The sequence below is a fragment of the Bidens hawaiensis genome, unplaced genomic scaffold (genome assembly GCF_021521415.1).
Source record: "Bidens hawaiensis isolate Kalapana, Puna unplaced genomic scaffold, B.hawaiensis_p1.1 tig00000458_1, whole genome shotgun sequence".
Lineage (NCBI taxonomy): Eukaryota > Viridiplantae > Streptophyta > Magnoliopsida > Asterales > Asteraceae > Bidens > Bidens hawaiensis.
In genome coordinates this window covers 4,356,537-4,374,515 of record NW_027491030.1, presented here as the reverse complement: position 1 = coordinate 4,374,515, position 17,979 = coordinate 4,356,537, and the positions used below count along the sequence as shown (strand labels likewise).

The window sequence follows — 17,979 nt, the reverse complement described above, 5'->3', positions numbered from 1 at the left end:
AACTTTTGCTTTTTTTTAGCTAACTATTGCTCTTATCCAAATTCTCTTGTTTTCATCTCAATCTTACCGAGAATTCTCTCTAAAGAAAAGGGATTCTAAATAGAATTCTCATTTTTTTTTTCGAATTTTGAATTCTATTTATTAGTTATTATAAAATTATTAGTTATTATAAAGTTATTATAAATTGGTCGAAATTGAAATCGATTTTTATTATCCTTTCTATTTGATTATCTTTATAGAATAGATTGAATTTCCCTTTTTTATGAATATGTCCTTTTGTCTCTTTTTTATTAGTGGTTTAGAATAGAACAAGTAGTCACAAGTAGTCAGATGTAAGAGAATGTAGAGGAATTTTCTTTAGATTAGAAGGGTCTTGGTATATTACTTTTATTAGTATTAGAATCCAATCCCAATGGAGGATTTTCTATCGAAAGAGAAGACTAGGTCTAAGTAAGGTATACTAAGCCTATTTTACGTTGTTGACAATGTTTACAATGAAACTTAGCATTAGCAAAGATATTAGTTTTTTCAAACTTTATCTTTTGCACAAAATTGGGGTTGGGTTAGGTTGGAGTTTTTAACCAGACTCGTGTTATGATACAAAATTCACTAGAATTGGATATACCAAAGAAGGGTAGTATAATTAACTCGTTGATTTCGGACAGGAAAAGAGGAAAATTAAGAACAGCCCCTACATTCAAAGCCCCTTTTTTACCATTAGCAAGAACTTGTTTCAGTTGCGTATCATAAGGAATTCGAACAACTGCTTCAAATACAGTATCGAGAAGTATCGCTTGCGGAACCTCAATATCCACCGGTTTATTAGCTAAATGGCAATTGGCGCATACAATACGTCCAGTCGCTTCTCGTGGATTTTCATAACCCTGCTGTGCAAAAATGGGATATGCATTTGAAATGGGTGTACGAGTTATTATATATATCATGAGCGATACGGAAATAGATCGAGTAATCTGTTCCTTTATCCAAGAAAAATTATTTCTAGTTTGCATGGTCCAATCATTGATCCCGAAAATTTCTACAATAAATTGGGGTAGGTCACTAATGGAGTTTCCTATCCACGATTCTGTTATTTACTGGAATAATTTGACTCGATTAATATATAGGAATATAAGATGAATCTCCGGGATGGGTAGAAATAGAAAGCAATTTTCAATGTTTTGCTTATGTACAACTGCAAAGTAAGAAACATTATAATTGGATTAAGTAGACTATTTTTTTAGTCATTCATTGAATGATAAATCACTACAAGTGACGGAGATACGCGATTTAAATAACGGAAAATCCAATATTTGAAAATTGTATCTAGAATGACTGGAAACAAGGCAAGATATAATTTGATCATTATGAACAAATCCAAAATCCTTGTAGACAAAGCCAATCATCAATTCCCAACCATGGGGTGAATGAAATCCAATACATAAATCGGTTAATAAAAGAAGAGAAAAAGCTTTTATTGTGTCACTTAAGTTATATAGGAATTCCTGAGCCCAAGAGTTAAGAATAACAAGTTCTTTATTACCCAAAATAGAATAACCACTTAGAATAATGAAACATATTATATTTGTCGAGAAGTGCAAAATCGTATGAATACGACCCTCATTGTGTATCTTGATTAATTGGATTGTTTCTTTGTGAATTCCTATACGAAGGTTTTGTAGATGTGTCTCCGAGTATTCCTTGATCATTTCTTCTAAGAAGAGGAGTTCCTTTAATTCTATGAATTTTTCTAAAATACTATTTTCTTCAATATCATTCAAAAAAGTTTCGGATTGACTAGGATTCCACAAATAAGTAACCCACGATTCCAGACTTTTTTGAAATAAGAGAGAAATCCACCAGGGCAAAAATACTATAGATGCAAGATATACAAGATGAGTGAATGCTTTCTTTTTTGCCATTTTTTCATCTGTGAATTGTTAATGAACCCATCTCATTCGTCGACTCTATGTAATCTAATATTTCTCTCACGCATCAGTTCTATTACAAGTTATCGAACCTATGAATCTATTCACTATTTTTGATTTGTGATTTCTTAGGCCTTGAATCTAGAAAAAAAGACAGAAATAGACGAAAAATTCGAATGAATAAATAATAAAGAATAAAAAAGTATTGTTTCCCTATAGTAAAATTCGAAAGTAAAATTCGAAGCACATATCTCCTTTCGATGAATGCCCCGAAAATTCAATCTAAAATTCAATATTCAATTTCAATAATGAATATAAATATTTTTAATATTTTGATACGAAAGAACTCCTTTTCTATCATTATATAAAAATAGCTAAGATTTCTAAAAAATTTAACTGACTATGAGTAGTCAGGGATAGAAGAATTGAGGGAATTTTCTGAAGAATCTTGTGAAATGAAAAAAGGGTGGCAAAAACGACAGAAAGAAATTGGCTAGTTATCATTATAAGAGATCCAATTTTTTGGTCATTAAGGAGCACAAAAAGAAGCGTCGAAAAAATGACAAGATATTATCTATCTGAATATAAAGTCTCAATTCCAACAAGTAAAAAGCAAGTCAAAAGGGGGGATATTTCCTTATTTTGAAATGGTTTTTTATGAGATATTTCAATTTTTTATTCATTTTTTATTTAATTGAGTTGTGTATATATCGATACATATAAAAGATACCCCAAAGAGTTTTTTTATACTTGTTCCATATAGTCTGCTTTAACTCGAATGAATGTTCTGAAGAAACATCAATTAAGTTATGTTCTAGAAAAAGAGGATTCTTGCATTTTTGCCCTCCTGCTGAGAAAGCATTCATTTCTCGGTAAAATAACTTCAAATTAAAATACTTCAATTGGTACACGCAAGAAATAGGCCAATTCCGCAGCTTTTTGTTCCATTTCCCGTGGAGTAAAATTCTCATCAGTACGAGTCAATGGAATGGCTCCCTGGCCTCTTATATCCATATAAAGGACACGCCGAGTAAGATACATCGGTGTAAAAGAAACTTTCTTCCTGACTATGCATACATCACCCATTGTAATTTGATCCGTTAATATATTTCAGCTTAGTGGTACTTATAGATTTTCAGTACAGTTAAATCCATTTACATTCTCATTTGCTTAGCACTGAATATAGTTCATTACATTGGCTTAATCCGATCGGACCCGGCCCATGATATGTAAATTCAACCTATTGGTCGTTGCAAAATCAACATATAGTAACACCCTATAATCAACTTATTAATTCTTATATCCTGATAGTTCATCCCACTTTTGTAAGCATGTGCCATATACCCATATGATATAGACTTGGGTCGACAAAGTAGTTTTTCGACATCTCTTTCCGAAAAATAGTGTTTATTTTTTTGCAACTTTCAAAAGTTTAGCGCCTAAAAGGCTAAAACCCAAGCTTTCCAAGGGATTAAAGTGAAAGTATTTCAATCTTAAATCTGTTTGAAAGAAAAAGTGAATGTTTTATATGACAAAGATAACACTCTTTTTTAATTCTCATTTGCTTAGCACTAAGTATGGTATATATTCAACCCTGCCCCTAAACAATATATAAATTCACCCGAAACTCCTTCCAAAATCAAAACTCAATAACACCTTATATTCATATATCATGATGGCACATACCACATTTAAAACACGTGTCATATTCCCATATGGTATAACTTGGGTCGATAAATAAAAATTGCCCTACTCTTATGAGCTGGTGTCTTTGTTAAAGCAATCTCTCTATCATCTAGAGTTGAGGTACGACTTATCTAGATTCCACTTCCCCCTACCCTACCGCTAGCTTTGATATTTGTGGGATTTTTACTTTGTGTGATTGTTGTTCTACTCCTACAACATTTAACTTTTTAAAAATTAGTGTTTTTATAAAGTTATATAAATAATGAGCTCGTTTGAGCTCACATGCCTTCTCAATCTCGATAACTGAAGCTTAGGCTCGAGCTCATTTATTAAACAAACTTATTTTTTAAGCTCGAGTTAGTTAAGCTCAACTTAATTCGAGCTTTTAACAATCCTCAATCTTAAGTAGCACACCGGCAACTCAACAAGTACTTTTTTTGCTACATTTTAGTGTGACATGAAGATGGATACCTTCCCCACCATAACGTATTTGGACACCTAATTGTAGTGAATGAGAGGAGAATTCCATAGTTAAACATGCTCGGGTGAGAGTAGTACCAAGATGAGTGACATCCCCGGAAGTCTCCACTTGGGCAATCAAAAGCAAATGCGTGAGACGATGATGGTATATCCCAGCCAAAACGTACAATATTATGGTGCGACGATATATCGGTTGGTGCATTTACTCCCTTAAATGACTAAAACCAAGATTCTCCAAGGGCCTAAAGTGTACCTATAATAATCATAATAATAATAATAATAATCTTAATTGGTTAAAAGTGTATACAGAACGCATATCATTTCATTTCTTCAATCCACCATCAAAAAGCTGCAAAACAATATTAATAATAATATTAATAATAATATTAATAATATTATTATTATTCTTTTCCCCAATCTCTCTCTCTCAATAATCCGAATCTCCGGCCAATCAATCAATCATACACACTGCAATCGATACACACACCCACACATATATATTTATATATACATACACACACATACATACGCTCTGTTTGTTGTGATTATTGCGATCAATTTGATCTTCAATTATTATTAGGTTTTGATGGATTCAGAAGACGATATGCTTGACGCGAATGACGCTGAGAGTTACGACGATGATTTCTACAGTGGAGAGACTGCGATGGACTCCGATGACGGTGATGCAGCTGATTACGAGTTTGAGGATAATGATTCCGATGATTCGGATGATCCGGTATCTTATCGGAGTCAGGTAGAGCTGGTTATTTGATTATATATGATCAAACGCTGCTGTCATATGTTTAGATTGTGATTTTGTTAGTGTTATGACTTATGCTTAATGATGTTGATGATACAGCTGGTTTACATGAATAGATATTAGTGTTTTAGGTTTTGATTGTGATTACGATTTATGTTTAATGATGTTGATGATTCTGTATAGTGATTACATCATTTACATGGATAAGCATTATTGGTTTAGGTTTTGTAGATATTTTGTTAGCGATAGGATTATGCTTAATGATGTTGATGATTCTGTATAGTTGTGATTAAGATGATTTACATGAATAAACATTACTGTTTTAGGTTTTAATCATGATTTTGATGCGCCGATATCGCATCGTAGTCTGGTACATCTGGTTATGTGATTAAACGTTGCTGTTTTAGGTTTTGAATGTGATTTTGCTAGGATTATGATTTATGCTTAATGATGTTGATGATCAGGTACAGTTGATTACATTATCTACATGAATAAACATTACTGTTTTAGGTTTTGATCATGATTTTGTTAGTATTATGATTTATGCTTAGTGATTCGGACGATTGGGATCGCATCGTAGTCAGGTGGAGCTGATTACGTGAATGAACGTTACTGTTTTGGGTTTTGATTGTGATTTTGTTAGTGTTATGATTTATGCTTAATGATGTTGATGATCCTGTATACTTATTACATATATTACGTGAATAAACATTACTGTTTTAGGTTTTAATCGTGCTTTTATTAGTGTTAGGATTTATGCTTAATGATGTTGATGCTTCTGTATACTGATTAGATAATTTACATGAATAAACAATACTGTTTTAGGTTTTAATCATGATTTTGATGACCCGGTATCTCATCGTAGTCAGGTATGGCTGGTTATGTGATTAAATGCTGCTGTTTTAGGTTTTAGTTGTGATTTTGTTAGTATTATGATATATGCTTAGTGATTCTGTTGATAATGTACAGTTGATTACATTATTTAATATTTATATGAATAAACATCACTGTTTTAGGTTCTTATCATAATTTTGTTAGTATTATGATATATAAGCATTACTGTTTTAGGTTATAATCATGATTTTTGTTAGAATTATGATTTATGCTTAATGAATCTTATCTTTCTGTATCTCATCATAGTCAGGTACAGCTGATTACATAAATAAACTTTACTGTTTTAGGTTTTATCCATGATTTTGTTGGTATTATGATTTATGCTAGATAATTAGCTGATCAGGTATCTCATTGTAGTCAGGTACAGCTGATTACATGAATAAACATAACTGTTTTAGGTTTTAACCATGATTTTGTTAGCATTATGATTTATGCTTAATGATTCTGATGATCCTGTATCTCATAGTTATCAGGTCCAGCTGATTACATCATTTACATGTAAAAGCATTACTGTTTTAGGTTTAACCATGATTTTTATACTATTATGATCTGTGCTTAATGAGAAGGGAATAGAAACTGATGAGCTGATCTAGGGCTTTTGATTTCAGTTGAGATTTTATAGTGTGTAGGGGTTCGATTCTGATTATTAACAATTCAACTAAAATTGAGAAAAGCACAATATATTGGAATTGAAATTGATACGAAGAAGATGATATAGACTCGATAACTAACCATCGAAGTGGCCCAGGGCCATGCCCTTCTCAATGCCTAGCAAAGAGCCAAATGATCTCACCAATATTCTTCCCTCCCCTCCCTATGCTATATTGACACTTATTTATAGAAAAGTAAATTGCACTTGACCCCCTCTAACAATAGACAAATGACAATTTAGACTAGAACTAGAATATGATTCCTATCATTACTTCCGCCTTCAAAACAGTCTTGTCCTCAAGACTGGAATCGGCTAACTAATTTCAAATCCAATGTGGAGATCGTCTTGGTTGCGTCTTCAGGTGGTCGACCCTGCCCATGCACTACCCACAAATGATATGAACCAACAACACCCGCAACAACCTGACTTGCAGTATTGCACCAACCATGAAACAGTTTCCATAACAAATCTGATTTAAGGTTTGTATACGGGTCAGGTTGTTTAGGATCCTCATCCAAAACAAACAGCTTCAAAGCAAAAGCAGGGGGTAGGGTATAGTCGAGCCAACCAAAGTCCCAACCAGGTTTCCACTCAAAGGTTTGAACATCAAGCAATTTACTACCTATTCAGTCTTGACTCGGGTGATTAGTAGGGATTGGTGAGGGTGAGAACACACCAAATTGGGGATTACCAGCCGGAGTCGCAAATCTGATGGAACTGGAAATGAGAGTATTAGTAGGTGCCCATCCTAAATTGGACATATCCACACCATAATCAGGAGGTGAACCTGATCCCTTTAGAATGTCACGTAACTCAAATTTTGAGGAATTAATAACCTCATTTAAATGCTCATCGGAACTGCTAATTTCCAAAACACCACTATCATCATGATTTGTACCAATTATCTTTTCATTTGCTTTACTATCAAACTCTGTAGAAGTTATTGGAGATGTACCGTCAACATATATTATTGTAGCTGAATCAGAAATCGGAGGTCCAGATTCGTCTAAGCGACCGACCAGAAATTGATGTTCCTAGCCATACCAGCGTTCTTCATATCTGGAGACTATCTCCTCCAATTTAGCGATTACACATTGAAGCGATGAATCAGAAGACGAAGCTGGAAGATGTGAAGTCGATATGGAATTAGACCTCGAATCCTGATAGTGCATCCAATTGAAAACGAACTTCTGGAATCTTCTAGAATCAAACCGATCATCATGCAGCGCTTTAAGAGAATCCTTTATCTCTGTAACATCAGATTGCAATTGTTTAATTTGCTTTTCATGAGCATCCAATCGAGATTTCTGATCCTGAGCATCAAGTCGTGAGGTTTGATTCACCATGATTGAATCGGAATTTGGAAGAACACCAGTTGATGAAATCGGATCTGGAAATTGAATCGGTTGATAGCAGAAATCAGAAATTGAATCGATAATGAATCGATTGGAGATGGAATCTGAGATAGGTCGATTGGCTATTGAATATGTGATCGATTGAAATCCGATATAAACTGATAACAGAAATTGAAATTGAAGATAGATCTGAAATAGAGATGTAATCGATTGAAACCCTAGATAAATCTGATTGAATCGATGTATCAAGTGAAATGATAGTTCTGGTTGAATTGGTGATCGAGCGGAGCGGTGGTAGAGCAGAAGTAGCAGGTCGGACCAATGTTAGGGTTCGATTCTGATTATTGACAATTCAACTAAAATTGAGAAAAGCACAATATATTGGAATTGATATTGATACGAAGAAGATGATACAGACTCGATAACTAACCACCGAAGTGGCCCAGGGCCATGCCCTTCTCAATGCCTAGCAAAGAGCCAAATGATCTCAATAATATTCTTCCCTCCCCTCCCTATGCTATATTGACACTTATTTATAGAAAAGTAAATTGCACTTGACCCCCTCTAACAATAGACAAATGACAATTTAGACTAGAACTAGAATATGATTCCTATCAGTAGATTAGTGATTGGATATTTGGATCATAAGAGAGTTAAAATTTTAAGGAGTTTTTGTTGTGTCTAGCTGTGCTGATGTAATTCCAGCAGGGATTGCATTTGAATTGAGATTTTATAGTGTGTAGATTAGTGATTGGATATTTGGATCATAAGAGGGTTAAAATTTTTGTTCTGTCTAGCTATGCTGATGTAGTTCCAGCATTTGTTAATGGTGTTGTATTATGAATCACAACTCAAAGTAAAAAAAAACTGATGGGGCTTTTTTGTATCTAGTGTAGATTTTGAAGAAGATAATTTATATTATTACTTAATTAGTGATCTAAATTTATTCTAATATACTGTTATTAAACGAGCGAGATGCTCTTAGGCAATGGTGTCCACAGAGCAGAGGCGTAGCTGGAGGCATCACCTAAAAAGTGATTGACTCGGGATGCTTCTTGTACGCTTATCACCTTGCATAACATGATGTGATCTCCTCACCGCCTTGATGTGCCTGAGGCTCATTTTGTGTTGATTTATCCTGGCCGGTTTGGGATGAGTTGTAAATGAGAGTTTTAGACCAAATTAAGTAGGGTCAGTATCAAATGCACGTTATAGGAAAACTACTACATGATATTATATGTTGTGCAAGCAACCAAAAAGTTTATGGAACTTATGGAAGCTTACTTGTTTGTGGCATTGTGCTTTCTTTATTTTTTCTAGCATTAGAAAAGAACAAAAGTTAACACTGTTATGAAATGAGCACTTCAAGTAATCGTTAAATGACTAAAATAGATGAGTGGCAGTTGCAATTACCTTTTTCCTCGAAGTGAAATCTCCATAGGTCTCTATCTCTCTCTCTCTCTCTCTCTCTACCTCTCACTCTCTCCGGTGGAATAAAAAAGTCTGTATCGAATGTTAAATTACTGAAATCGACAGTGTCTGATTTCAATTTTATTTTAATAATATTCTTTGCTTTTAGAAAAAATGGCGCATAAGCATGCTAATAATATTGTGCTTATAAGAACATAATAGGACATGTGCCAGAAGCTAACTTTCAGGTGTATATAACTATATGTTTACTTTTCTGTGGTCAGATCAGCACTTTTAGTAGCCATTCTTATATTCATATCAGATTATGCATCACTTATAACTATTTCTGTCTTTTTTATTCAGCAGAACTATACCATTTTGAATGAAGCTGATATTCGTCGACGTCAAGAGGATAACATAAAGAAGATATCTTCTATACTCTCCATTTCGAGTGATGCAGCTGCCATCTTACTCCGCCACTATAACTGGTAATCTGTTGTCAGTTTCCTCTAAAGTTGTTTTTGTAAGTCTTGTTTTAATCCATCACACCTTTATATCGAAACAAGTGTTGTGTTTGGCAGAATAACATGTTGATAACATTGTATCTTTCAACCATATTCTATTTTCTACCTATTTCTACAAAAGACACTGAAGCACCCACACAAGAATTCTAGCCCACCTCATTAAAAGTTTCAGTCTGTAATCTGTATTACACCTGACCTTCCCAAATAGCATAATATAAATCAAAACTAGAATTGTAACCCTCATGCAGTTCAGGGAATCTAACACACAAAAAAACAAAAAAAAGTTATGATCTTTATCACGCATAATTGTCATCTACTTATACAATATAAAGTAAGATGTTCTACTTCAGTATACCAGCTTAGATTTTTTTATTTTTTTACTGTTTGTTAACGTAAAATTTCATAGCTGTCAAGTGCGTTATGGCTGACGTAAAAATATCACATAATCTTGAAGCTTAAAACAACAAAATTATTAGAAGATGTTCTTTTAATGTACTTGCATGCATCATCATGAATGTGGTACTGCGTTTCTAAATAATATTCCGATGGATACAAGTACCAAAACTATCGGAACAGGTAAATGAGGACTAAATGAATAATTGAGAATCATTTGAATGAAAATATCAAACAGTCCTCATAGATAGATGTCTAAATGAGTTGGTTGAGCTGTTATGTGGTTCATTTGTTTTTTTTTATTGATTTTCGGTTTTTTGTAAGCTATGTAGCTTAGAGTTATATAGTTATTATTTATTGGCCTCAATCTTTTAGGTGGTAACAGGAATGCTGTCTCAATCTCAGTCTGCTGAATGAATTTCAATATTTTGAACATACAGGAGTGTTAGCAAAGTTAATGACGAATGGTTCGCTAATGAAGAAAAAGTTCGCAAGATTGTTGGACTACTGGAAGTACCACGTGCACTTCCCAAGGGCAGAGAGGTAATTATTGATAACTTTGAGAGCCGCCAATTCTTTTGTTTTTATCCCATTGGGATGAGTTGTAAATGAGAGTTTTAGACCAAATTAAGTAGGGTCAGTATCAAATGCACGTTATAGGAAAACTACTACATGATATTATATGTTGTGCAAGCAACCAAAAAGTTTATGGAACTTATGGAAGCTTACTTGTTTGTGGCATTGTGCTTTCTTTATTTTTTCTAGCATTAGAAAAGAACAAAAGTTAACACTGTTATGAAATGAGCACTTCAAGTAATCGTTAAATGACTAAAATAGATGAGTGGCAGTTGCAATTACCTTTTTCCTCGAAGTGAAATCTCCATAGGTCTCTATCTCTCTCTCTCTCTCTCTCTCTACCTCTCACTCTCTCCGGTGGAATAAAAAAGTCTGTATCGAATGTTAAATTACTGAAATCGACAGTGTCTGATTTCAATTTTATTTTAATAATATTCTTTGCTTTTAGAAAAAATGGCGCATAAGCATGCTAATAATATTGTGCTTATAAGAACATAATAGGACATGTGCCAGAAGCTAACTTTCAGGTGTATATAACTATATGTTTACTTTTCTGTGGTCAGATCAGCACTTTTAGTAGCCATTCTTATATTCATATCAGATTATGCATCACTTATAACTATTTCTGTCTTTTTTATTCAGCAGAACTATACCATTTTGAATGAAGCTGATATTCGTCGACGTCAAGAGGATAACATAAAGAAGATATCTTCTATACTCTCCATTTCGAGTGATGCAGCTGCCATCTTACTCCGCCACTATAACTGGTAATCTGTTGTCAGTTTCCTCTAAAGTTGTTTTTGTAAGTCTTGTTTTAATCCATCACACCTTTATATCGAAACAAGTGTTGTGTTTGGCAGAATAACATGTTGATAACATTGTATCTTTCAACCATATTCTATTTTCTACCTATTTCTACAAAAGACACTGAAGCACCCACACAAGAATTCTAGCCCACCTCATTAAAAGTTTCAGTCTGTAATCTGTATTACACCTGACCTTCCCAAATAGCATAATATAAATCAAAACTAGAATTGTAACCCTCATGCAGTTCAGGGAATCTAACACACAAAAAAACAAAAAAAAGTTATGATCTTTATCACGAATAATTGTCATCTACTTATACAATATAAAGTAAGATGTTCTACTTCAGTATACCAGCTTAGATTTTTTTATTTTTTTACTGTTTGTTAACGTAAAATTTCATAGCTGTCAAGTGCGTTATGGCTGACGTAAAAATATCACATAATCTTGAAGCTTAAAACAACAAAATTATTAGAAGATGTTCTTTTAATGTACTTGCATGCATCATCATGAATGTGGTACTGCGTTTCTAAATAATATTCCGATGGATACAAGTACCAAAACTATCGGAACAGGTAAATGAGGACTAAATGAATAATTGAGAATCATTTGAATGAAAATATCAAACAGTCCTCATAGATAGATGTCTAAATGAGTTGGTTGAGCTGTTATGTGGTTCATTTGTTTTTTTTTATTGATTTTCGGTTTTTTGTAAGCTATGTAGCTTAGAGTTATATAGTTATTATTTATTGGCCTCAATCTTTTAGGTGGTAACAGGAATGCTGTCTCAATCTCAGTCTGCTGAATGAATTTCAATATTTTGAACATACAGGAGTGTTAGCAAAGTTAATGACGAATGGTTCGCTAATGAAGAAAAAGTTCGCAAGATTGTTGGACTACTGGAAGTACCACGTGCACTTCCCAAGGGCAGAGAGGTAATTATTGATAACTTTGAGAGCCGCCAATTCTTTTGTTTTTATCCCATAAAGTGATAGAAAAAGCAAGACTCGTTAACTCTCTCAGCCCCATAAATATTGTGCTCATTTCTAGTTAAAAAATGGTATAACTTGAAATTTTCAATTTACCCCTAAGTACCCTTACTTTAACTGCATGTTTTCCAAGTGATAGGATTCTAATTGCAAGGGTAAAATTAGCATTTTACTAACTAAGACTTGGCATTTATTGTACATATCTACACATGAGGTTTTTTTTTTTTTTTTTTTTTGTGAACATTTAATTTGGGAACTGCATTTTCTTTTCATGGTTCCTAATAAGTTACTCATCTTTGGCAGTTGACATGTGGAATTTGCTTTGATGTGTATCGAAGTGATAAAATGAGTTCTGCTGCTTGTGGCCATCCTTTTTGTGTAACTTGCTGGGAAGGTTTGTATACACACATATATTAGCGGAATTGCTGTTTCTTTCGCTATTTTCATAACTATCTTCAAATGTTGTTGCTTACATCTATAGTTGCTGACTCGTGCCTCCCAAATCCTGGATTTCATGATTTAAAATAATATTAATAAAAATATTTATTATACATTTTTAAAACAAAATTAAAAGTTAACTAATTAATAAAACAAATGTATTAAGGCTGCAAGTTCACTAGTTTGATATGCTGTTCTATAAGGCTCAACATATGTTAAAAGCATGGCAGCAACATATGTTAGACAAAAATTAACTAAAGTAAACAATGAACTGACAGAATTGCATTACATGAAAATTTTAGTGGGCTCTTAGCGTTGTTTGAGCTTAAGAAATGTGCATTTAACAGGGTTTGATGTTCATTTCTTTTTAATGAGATTATTTTGCAACTAACTAATGCAGGGTACATAAGCACTGCTATTAATGATGGTCCTGGATGTTTGGCATTGAGGTGTCCTGATCCATCTTGTACTGCAGCTATTGGTCAAGATATGATTAGTACATTGGTTTCACATGATGAAAGAGAGAAGTATGGCCGTTACTTCCTTAGATCCTTTGTGGAAGACAACAGAAAGGTATAATCACAAGATGGTTATTATTTTTTTGGTATTTTACTTTCTTTAAAGATCTAAAAAATGGTTTGGTTGAATTAGGTTATTTGGTACCAATTGTTATGTATCAACCCACAAAAACCTTTTTGGTCATTTTTTGTATAAATATATAAACCATAAACATGTTAATTGTGATCTCAAAGATATATTATTAATTATGCATTAAAGTAGACGACTTTCAACCCTTTAGTGCATTTGGCCTGCTCATTTTAGGTAATTTTTTTGTTTGACCATTTGAGAATTTATATCATGTTTGGGTTGATTCATATTAGTTTGGGGTGGGTCACAAATACTTTTTGTTCATTTTTACAAAAAGAAATTATGAATCACGTGCCAATTACGATAATTATGATTACATGAAATTCTATTGCGGTGTTAATTTAAATATTTAATGCTTTGAACCCGTTTTGACTCACTGGCGTTTTCCTTTTGGCTAGTTTTTATTTGATTCGGATAGGATATAATACGATGTCTAAATTGGCCTATTTATAAGTAAACGGGTCGAAATTACCACCTCTAGTTGTTAGTCTCATGGGCTTACATTCGGCTAGTGCTCTAATTTATTATGTCTTTTACTAACCACTGTAAATACCCTTTTTTTATAGACAAAATGGTGTCCTGCTCCTGGTTGTGACTATGCTGTGGACTTCATTGTTGGTGGTGGAACCTTTGATGTTACTTGTCGTTGCTCATATGGCTTTTGTTGGAATGTATATATACTCTTCATTATATTATATACTATTTATTGGTTAATCAAACTATATGTTTTTTATACTGTTGACCCACCTTGACAGTGTACTGAAGAAGCTCATCGGCCAGTTGATTGTGACACTGTCTCAAAGTGGATTAGGAAGAATAGTGCAGAATCAGAAAACATGAACTGGTATGTGGTTTTACATAATAACCACTCGTATGGATTCAATCCATATGAAAATATGACATATAAGTTTGATTAAATATTCAGGATATTAGCTAATTCAAACCCATGTCCTAAGTGCAAGCGGCCAATTGAGAAAAACCAAGGATGTATGCATATTACTTGTACACCACCTTGCAAATTTGAATTTTGCTGGTAAGTTTATTTCATGTTTTGCTGCATCCTTAAACATTATAATACATGTGAGTTTTTCTTTATGTTTGAAATATGTTTTTCAGGCTTTGTCTTGGTGCATGGTCTGATCATGGCGAAAGGACAGGTGGTTTTTATGCATGCAACCGTTATGAGGCTGCAAAACAAGAGGGAGTGGTAAGCTAATTTAAGCTAATAAGAGTGTTTAATTACATGTATGCATATTCCTGGGACAAACTTTATTTAAATGTATATTATTTAAATGTATATTATATTTTATTGCATACAGTATGACGACTCGGAAAAGCGGAGAGAGATGGCGAAAAATTCTTTAGAAAGATACACTCATTTTTATGAAAGATGGGCTACAAACCAATCGGTTAGTTTCTTATTCTTCATTACACTATTATATTGTAAGGGTGGATTTTTGAGATTTTTGGGCAGTGTTCTCGGGCAATCCAAGCCACCTTGATCTGTTGACCTGCTTTGACCCGTTACCCACATGTCTAACCCATTAGTTTATCCGCTTTGTTACATCATTTTGTAAGATTATAACTATAGAATTTTTTTTTGTATAGTATTGTTTTCTATCTTGATAAGTGCCTCCCATTTACAGTTCTTTTTTTTGTTTGCAGTCTAGACAAAAGGCTCTGGCAGATCTTCAGCAAATGCAAAACGTACATGTAAGGAATTTTTTTATACGGTTTTTTATGTTTCATTCTTAACCGTCTTAATTTTAAAATTAATCATCTACCTCCATTGTTCTTCATAATCAACAATGTAAATCTATCTTCACATGTGTACATTATGCCACGTAATTAATTTTTTTCCTAAGACGTTCAAAGATCAAAACATGTTTGGATCGACCTGTTTACCTTTAATATCCGGTTAATAGATATATTTTCCCCATTGTAGCTTGAGAAGCTGAGTGACAAGCAATGCCAGCCCGAATCACAACTTAAGTTCATAACAGAGGCCTGGTTACAGGTAATGGATTTATTATTATTGTTATTGTCATTATTTTATTATTTTCTGCTATAATATATTTCTACCTATGAATATTAATAATTAAATATATTATTGCTTAATTTTGTAGATAGTCGAATGTAGACGGGTACTAAAGTGGACATATGCTTATGGATATTATTTACCTGCGCACGAGAATGCCAAAAGACAATTATTTGAATACTTGCAAGGTTCATACATTTCACAACATATAAATAGTCCAACCCAATTTTTATAAAAAAATAATTTTTATTTATTATACTTTTTTTAACAGGCGAGGCAGAATCTGGGTTGGAAAGACTTCATCAATGTGCGGAGAAGGAACTATATAGTTACCTTAATGGTGACGGGCCTTCAAAGGACTTCAACGAATTCCGTATGAAGCTAGCTGGGTTGACCAGGTGATTTTGTTTGACCCGTGCATAACTTGACTTGTATTTGTTTTTGTATGTTTGTATATTATTTTGACAAGTTTTGTTTGCTAGTGTGACCCGTAATTACTTTGAGAATCTCGTTCGGGCTCTAGAAAACGGTTTATCAGACGTGGATGCCCGTGGTGGGACCAGCCGAGCCGGTGGCTCACGTGGATCAGTAGCCGGCAGCAGCAAAAGCAGTAGGAACAAAGGGACCGCATCTGCAAGCAAATCAAGAAATATAGATGATCCGGGCCACTGGTCATGTGAGTATTGTACATTTGCTAACGCCAAGTCAGCCACCGTGTGCCAAATGTGCCAGCAACGTCGGTGAGGCGAATTGTTGTTGTCAAGAAGAAATAGTTTTACATTCATCTTAGACTGTTGTATGTATATACATTTTATAAAATATGTCATGTAGTTTATTATTATACATTTCTGTTGTATGCTTGGCACATGATCAAGTTTGTGACTTATATTTAAAATTGGTTCGAATGATATAAATTGATACTTCAGCATAGCGTAGCGTAGGTTTTTATCTGGGTTTTTGAAACCGTTTCCTGGTATGGTCGGGTTTTTGACTCTTTTGTATCGGTTTTTAGCCAGGTTTATCAGTTTGTAGCCGGGTAGAGGTGGAACCGGTTCCTTACAAAATAGACATTACCAATCATGTTTGACTCATAACTATTTGGACACCAGCAGGCGCTAAATGGTTACGCTGTGACATAGAGTCATCTCAAGCCTAGTCAGGCTAGGCTCTTTTGCAAACTAAGTCGAGCTCAAGCTTGGTACGGCTCGACTCGTTTAGAAACTAAGATGGCTTAACTTGTTTAGAAAGATTTAAAGGAGTTGCAAGGAAAAAAATTAGTGATGATGATGATGCATGCATCACAAGAAATATGAATCAATACTTACTTTTGCTTTATTTATGGCTTTGTATCATTACCAATTTGCTTTAAAATTGGCTATATTTTTATACTAATGCATGCAAAAGAATATCCTTAGTTAGAGGTGCACAAAATCGGTTATTCTTAAAACCCGGAACCGGTTCGGAACCGGTTTTTTTCATACCGGGTACAAAATGGGACCAGTTCCAGTCAGGAACCGGGTCGGTTCTGTACCCGACCCCATGGACCAAATTGAGAACTTAGTGGAACCGGTTCCGGTAGGAACCGGAGCCGGGTTTTACGTAAAAACCGGAACCGGGTTTTACGTAAATATCGGTTCCACCGGTTTTTTTGAATTTTAAACCAACTAGCCGTTAGAAACCGGTTCCAACGGCTATATAGCCGTTTTTGACCATTGGAACCAGTTTTTTAACTATAAATAGGTTATCTACATTCTATAAATAGCAAAGTATTGTGTGTACTTGTTAAACCACTTCCAAAACTCTAAATCACAATTAAGATTAAACCGACAACAAATGGCAACTAACGACGACGTTGTTATGATGATCGAAACAACATGATGCCCCGATGTTTGGGTTCATTACGATTTGTGTGTCATGACCGACTCACAAGAGATGGCCCGGTGCAAGTACTGTTCCAAGTTTCTGAAAGCGGGGTCGAACTCGACCTTACGCAAGCATACCAACAAGTATTGTCGTGAGAAAAAAAGATTGGATGCCAAGAAAGCGGAAGCGGGAGAGTCGTCCGGCTCTACAACTCAAGCACCTACCGCTTAATCGTTGTAGAACGCCGAATTAAAACGACGGGCGTTGTTTTTTAGTTTAAGTTGCTTTTTGGTTTAAGTATTGTAATGTTTTAATAATGTTTGTAATATTTTGTTGTTTATATAATAAAGTGTTCGTCGTTATTATAATAAGAAATAAAACTTTACTAGTAATAAACAAAACAATAGTAGTTTATAAACAAAACAAAACAAAACAAAACTAAATATTACTTGAAAATTGATCGTGTTACAAATGATTTTACAAAAACAAATAAAAATTACATGTTTTTTAGTCTTCATCATCTTCTTCTTCACCACCCGAATTC

At 34.0% G+C, this 17,979-nt stretch overlaps 1 protein-coding gene across 1 annotated transcript; it reads left to right on the top strand.

The window, feature by feature from the left end:
* The first annotated feature begins 4,476 nt into the window (after positions 1–4,476).
* Positions 4,477–16,498, top strand: LOC143628769 (putative E3 ubiquitin-protein ligase ARI8). The gene is made up of 15 exons (XM_077098263.1): positions 4,477–4,845; positions 9,526–9,650; positions 10,520–10,622; positions 12,752–12,842; positions 13,287–13,459; positions 14,101–14,205; positions 14,290–14,378; positions 14,460–14,567; positions 14,651–14,741; positions 14,854–14,943; positions 15,200–15,247; positions 15,480–15,551; positions 15,661–15,760; positions 15,844–15,970; positions 16,055–16,498. Exons 1-15 carry the CDS (start codon positions 4,678–4,680, stop codon positions 16,314–16,316), a joined length of 1,752 nt encoding a protein of 583 aa, XP_076954378.1. The 5' UTR covers positions 4,477–4,677; the 3' UTR covers positions 16,317–16,498.
* Positions 16,499–17,979: the final 1,481 nt, after the last annotated feature.

Coding starts and splice junctions, on each gene's coding strand:
- LOC143628769 (XM_077098263.1), top strand. CDS start 4,678: ATGGATTCAGAAGACGATATGCTTGACGCGAATGACGCTGAGAGTTAC. Junction 9,651..10,519: donor TTACTCCGCCACTATAACTG/GTAATCTGTTGT, acceptor TTGAACATACAG/GAGTGTTAGCAAAGTTAATG. Junction 14,742..14,853: donor CTGCAAAACAAGAGGGAGTG/GTAAGCTAATTT, acceptor TATTGCATACAG/TATGACGACTCGGAAAAGCG.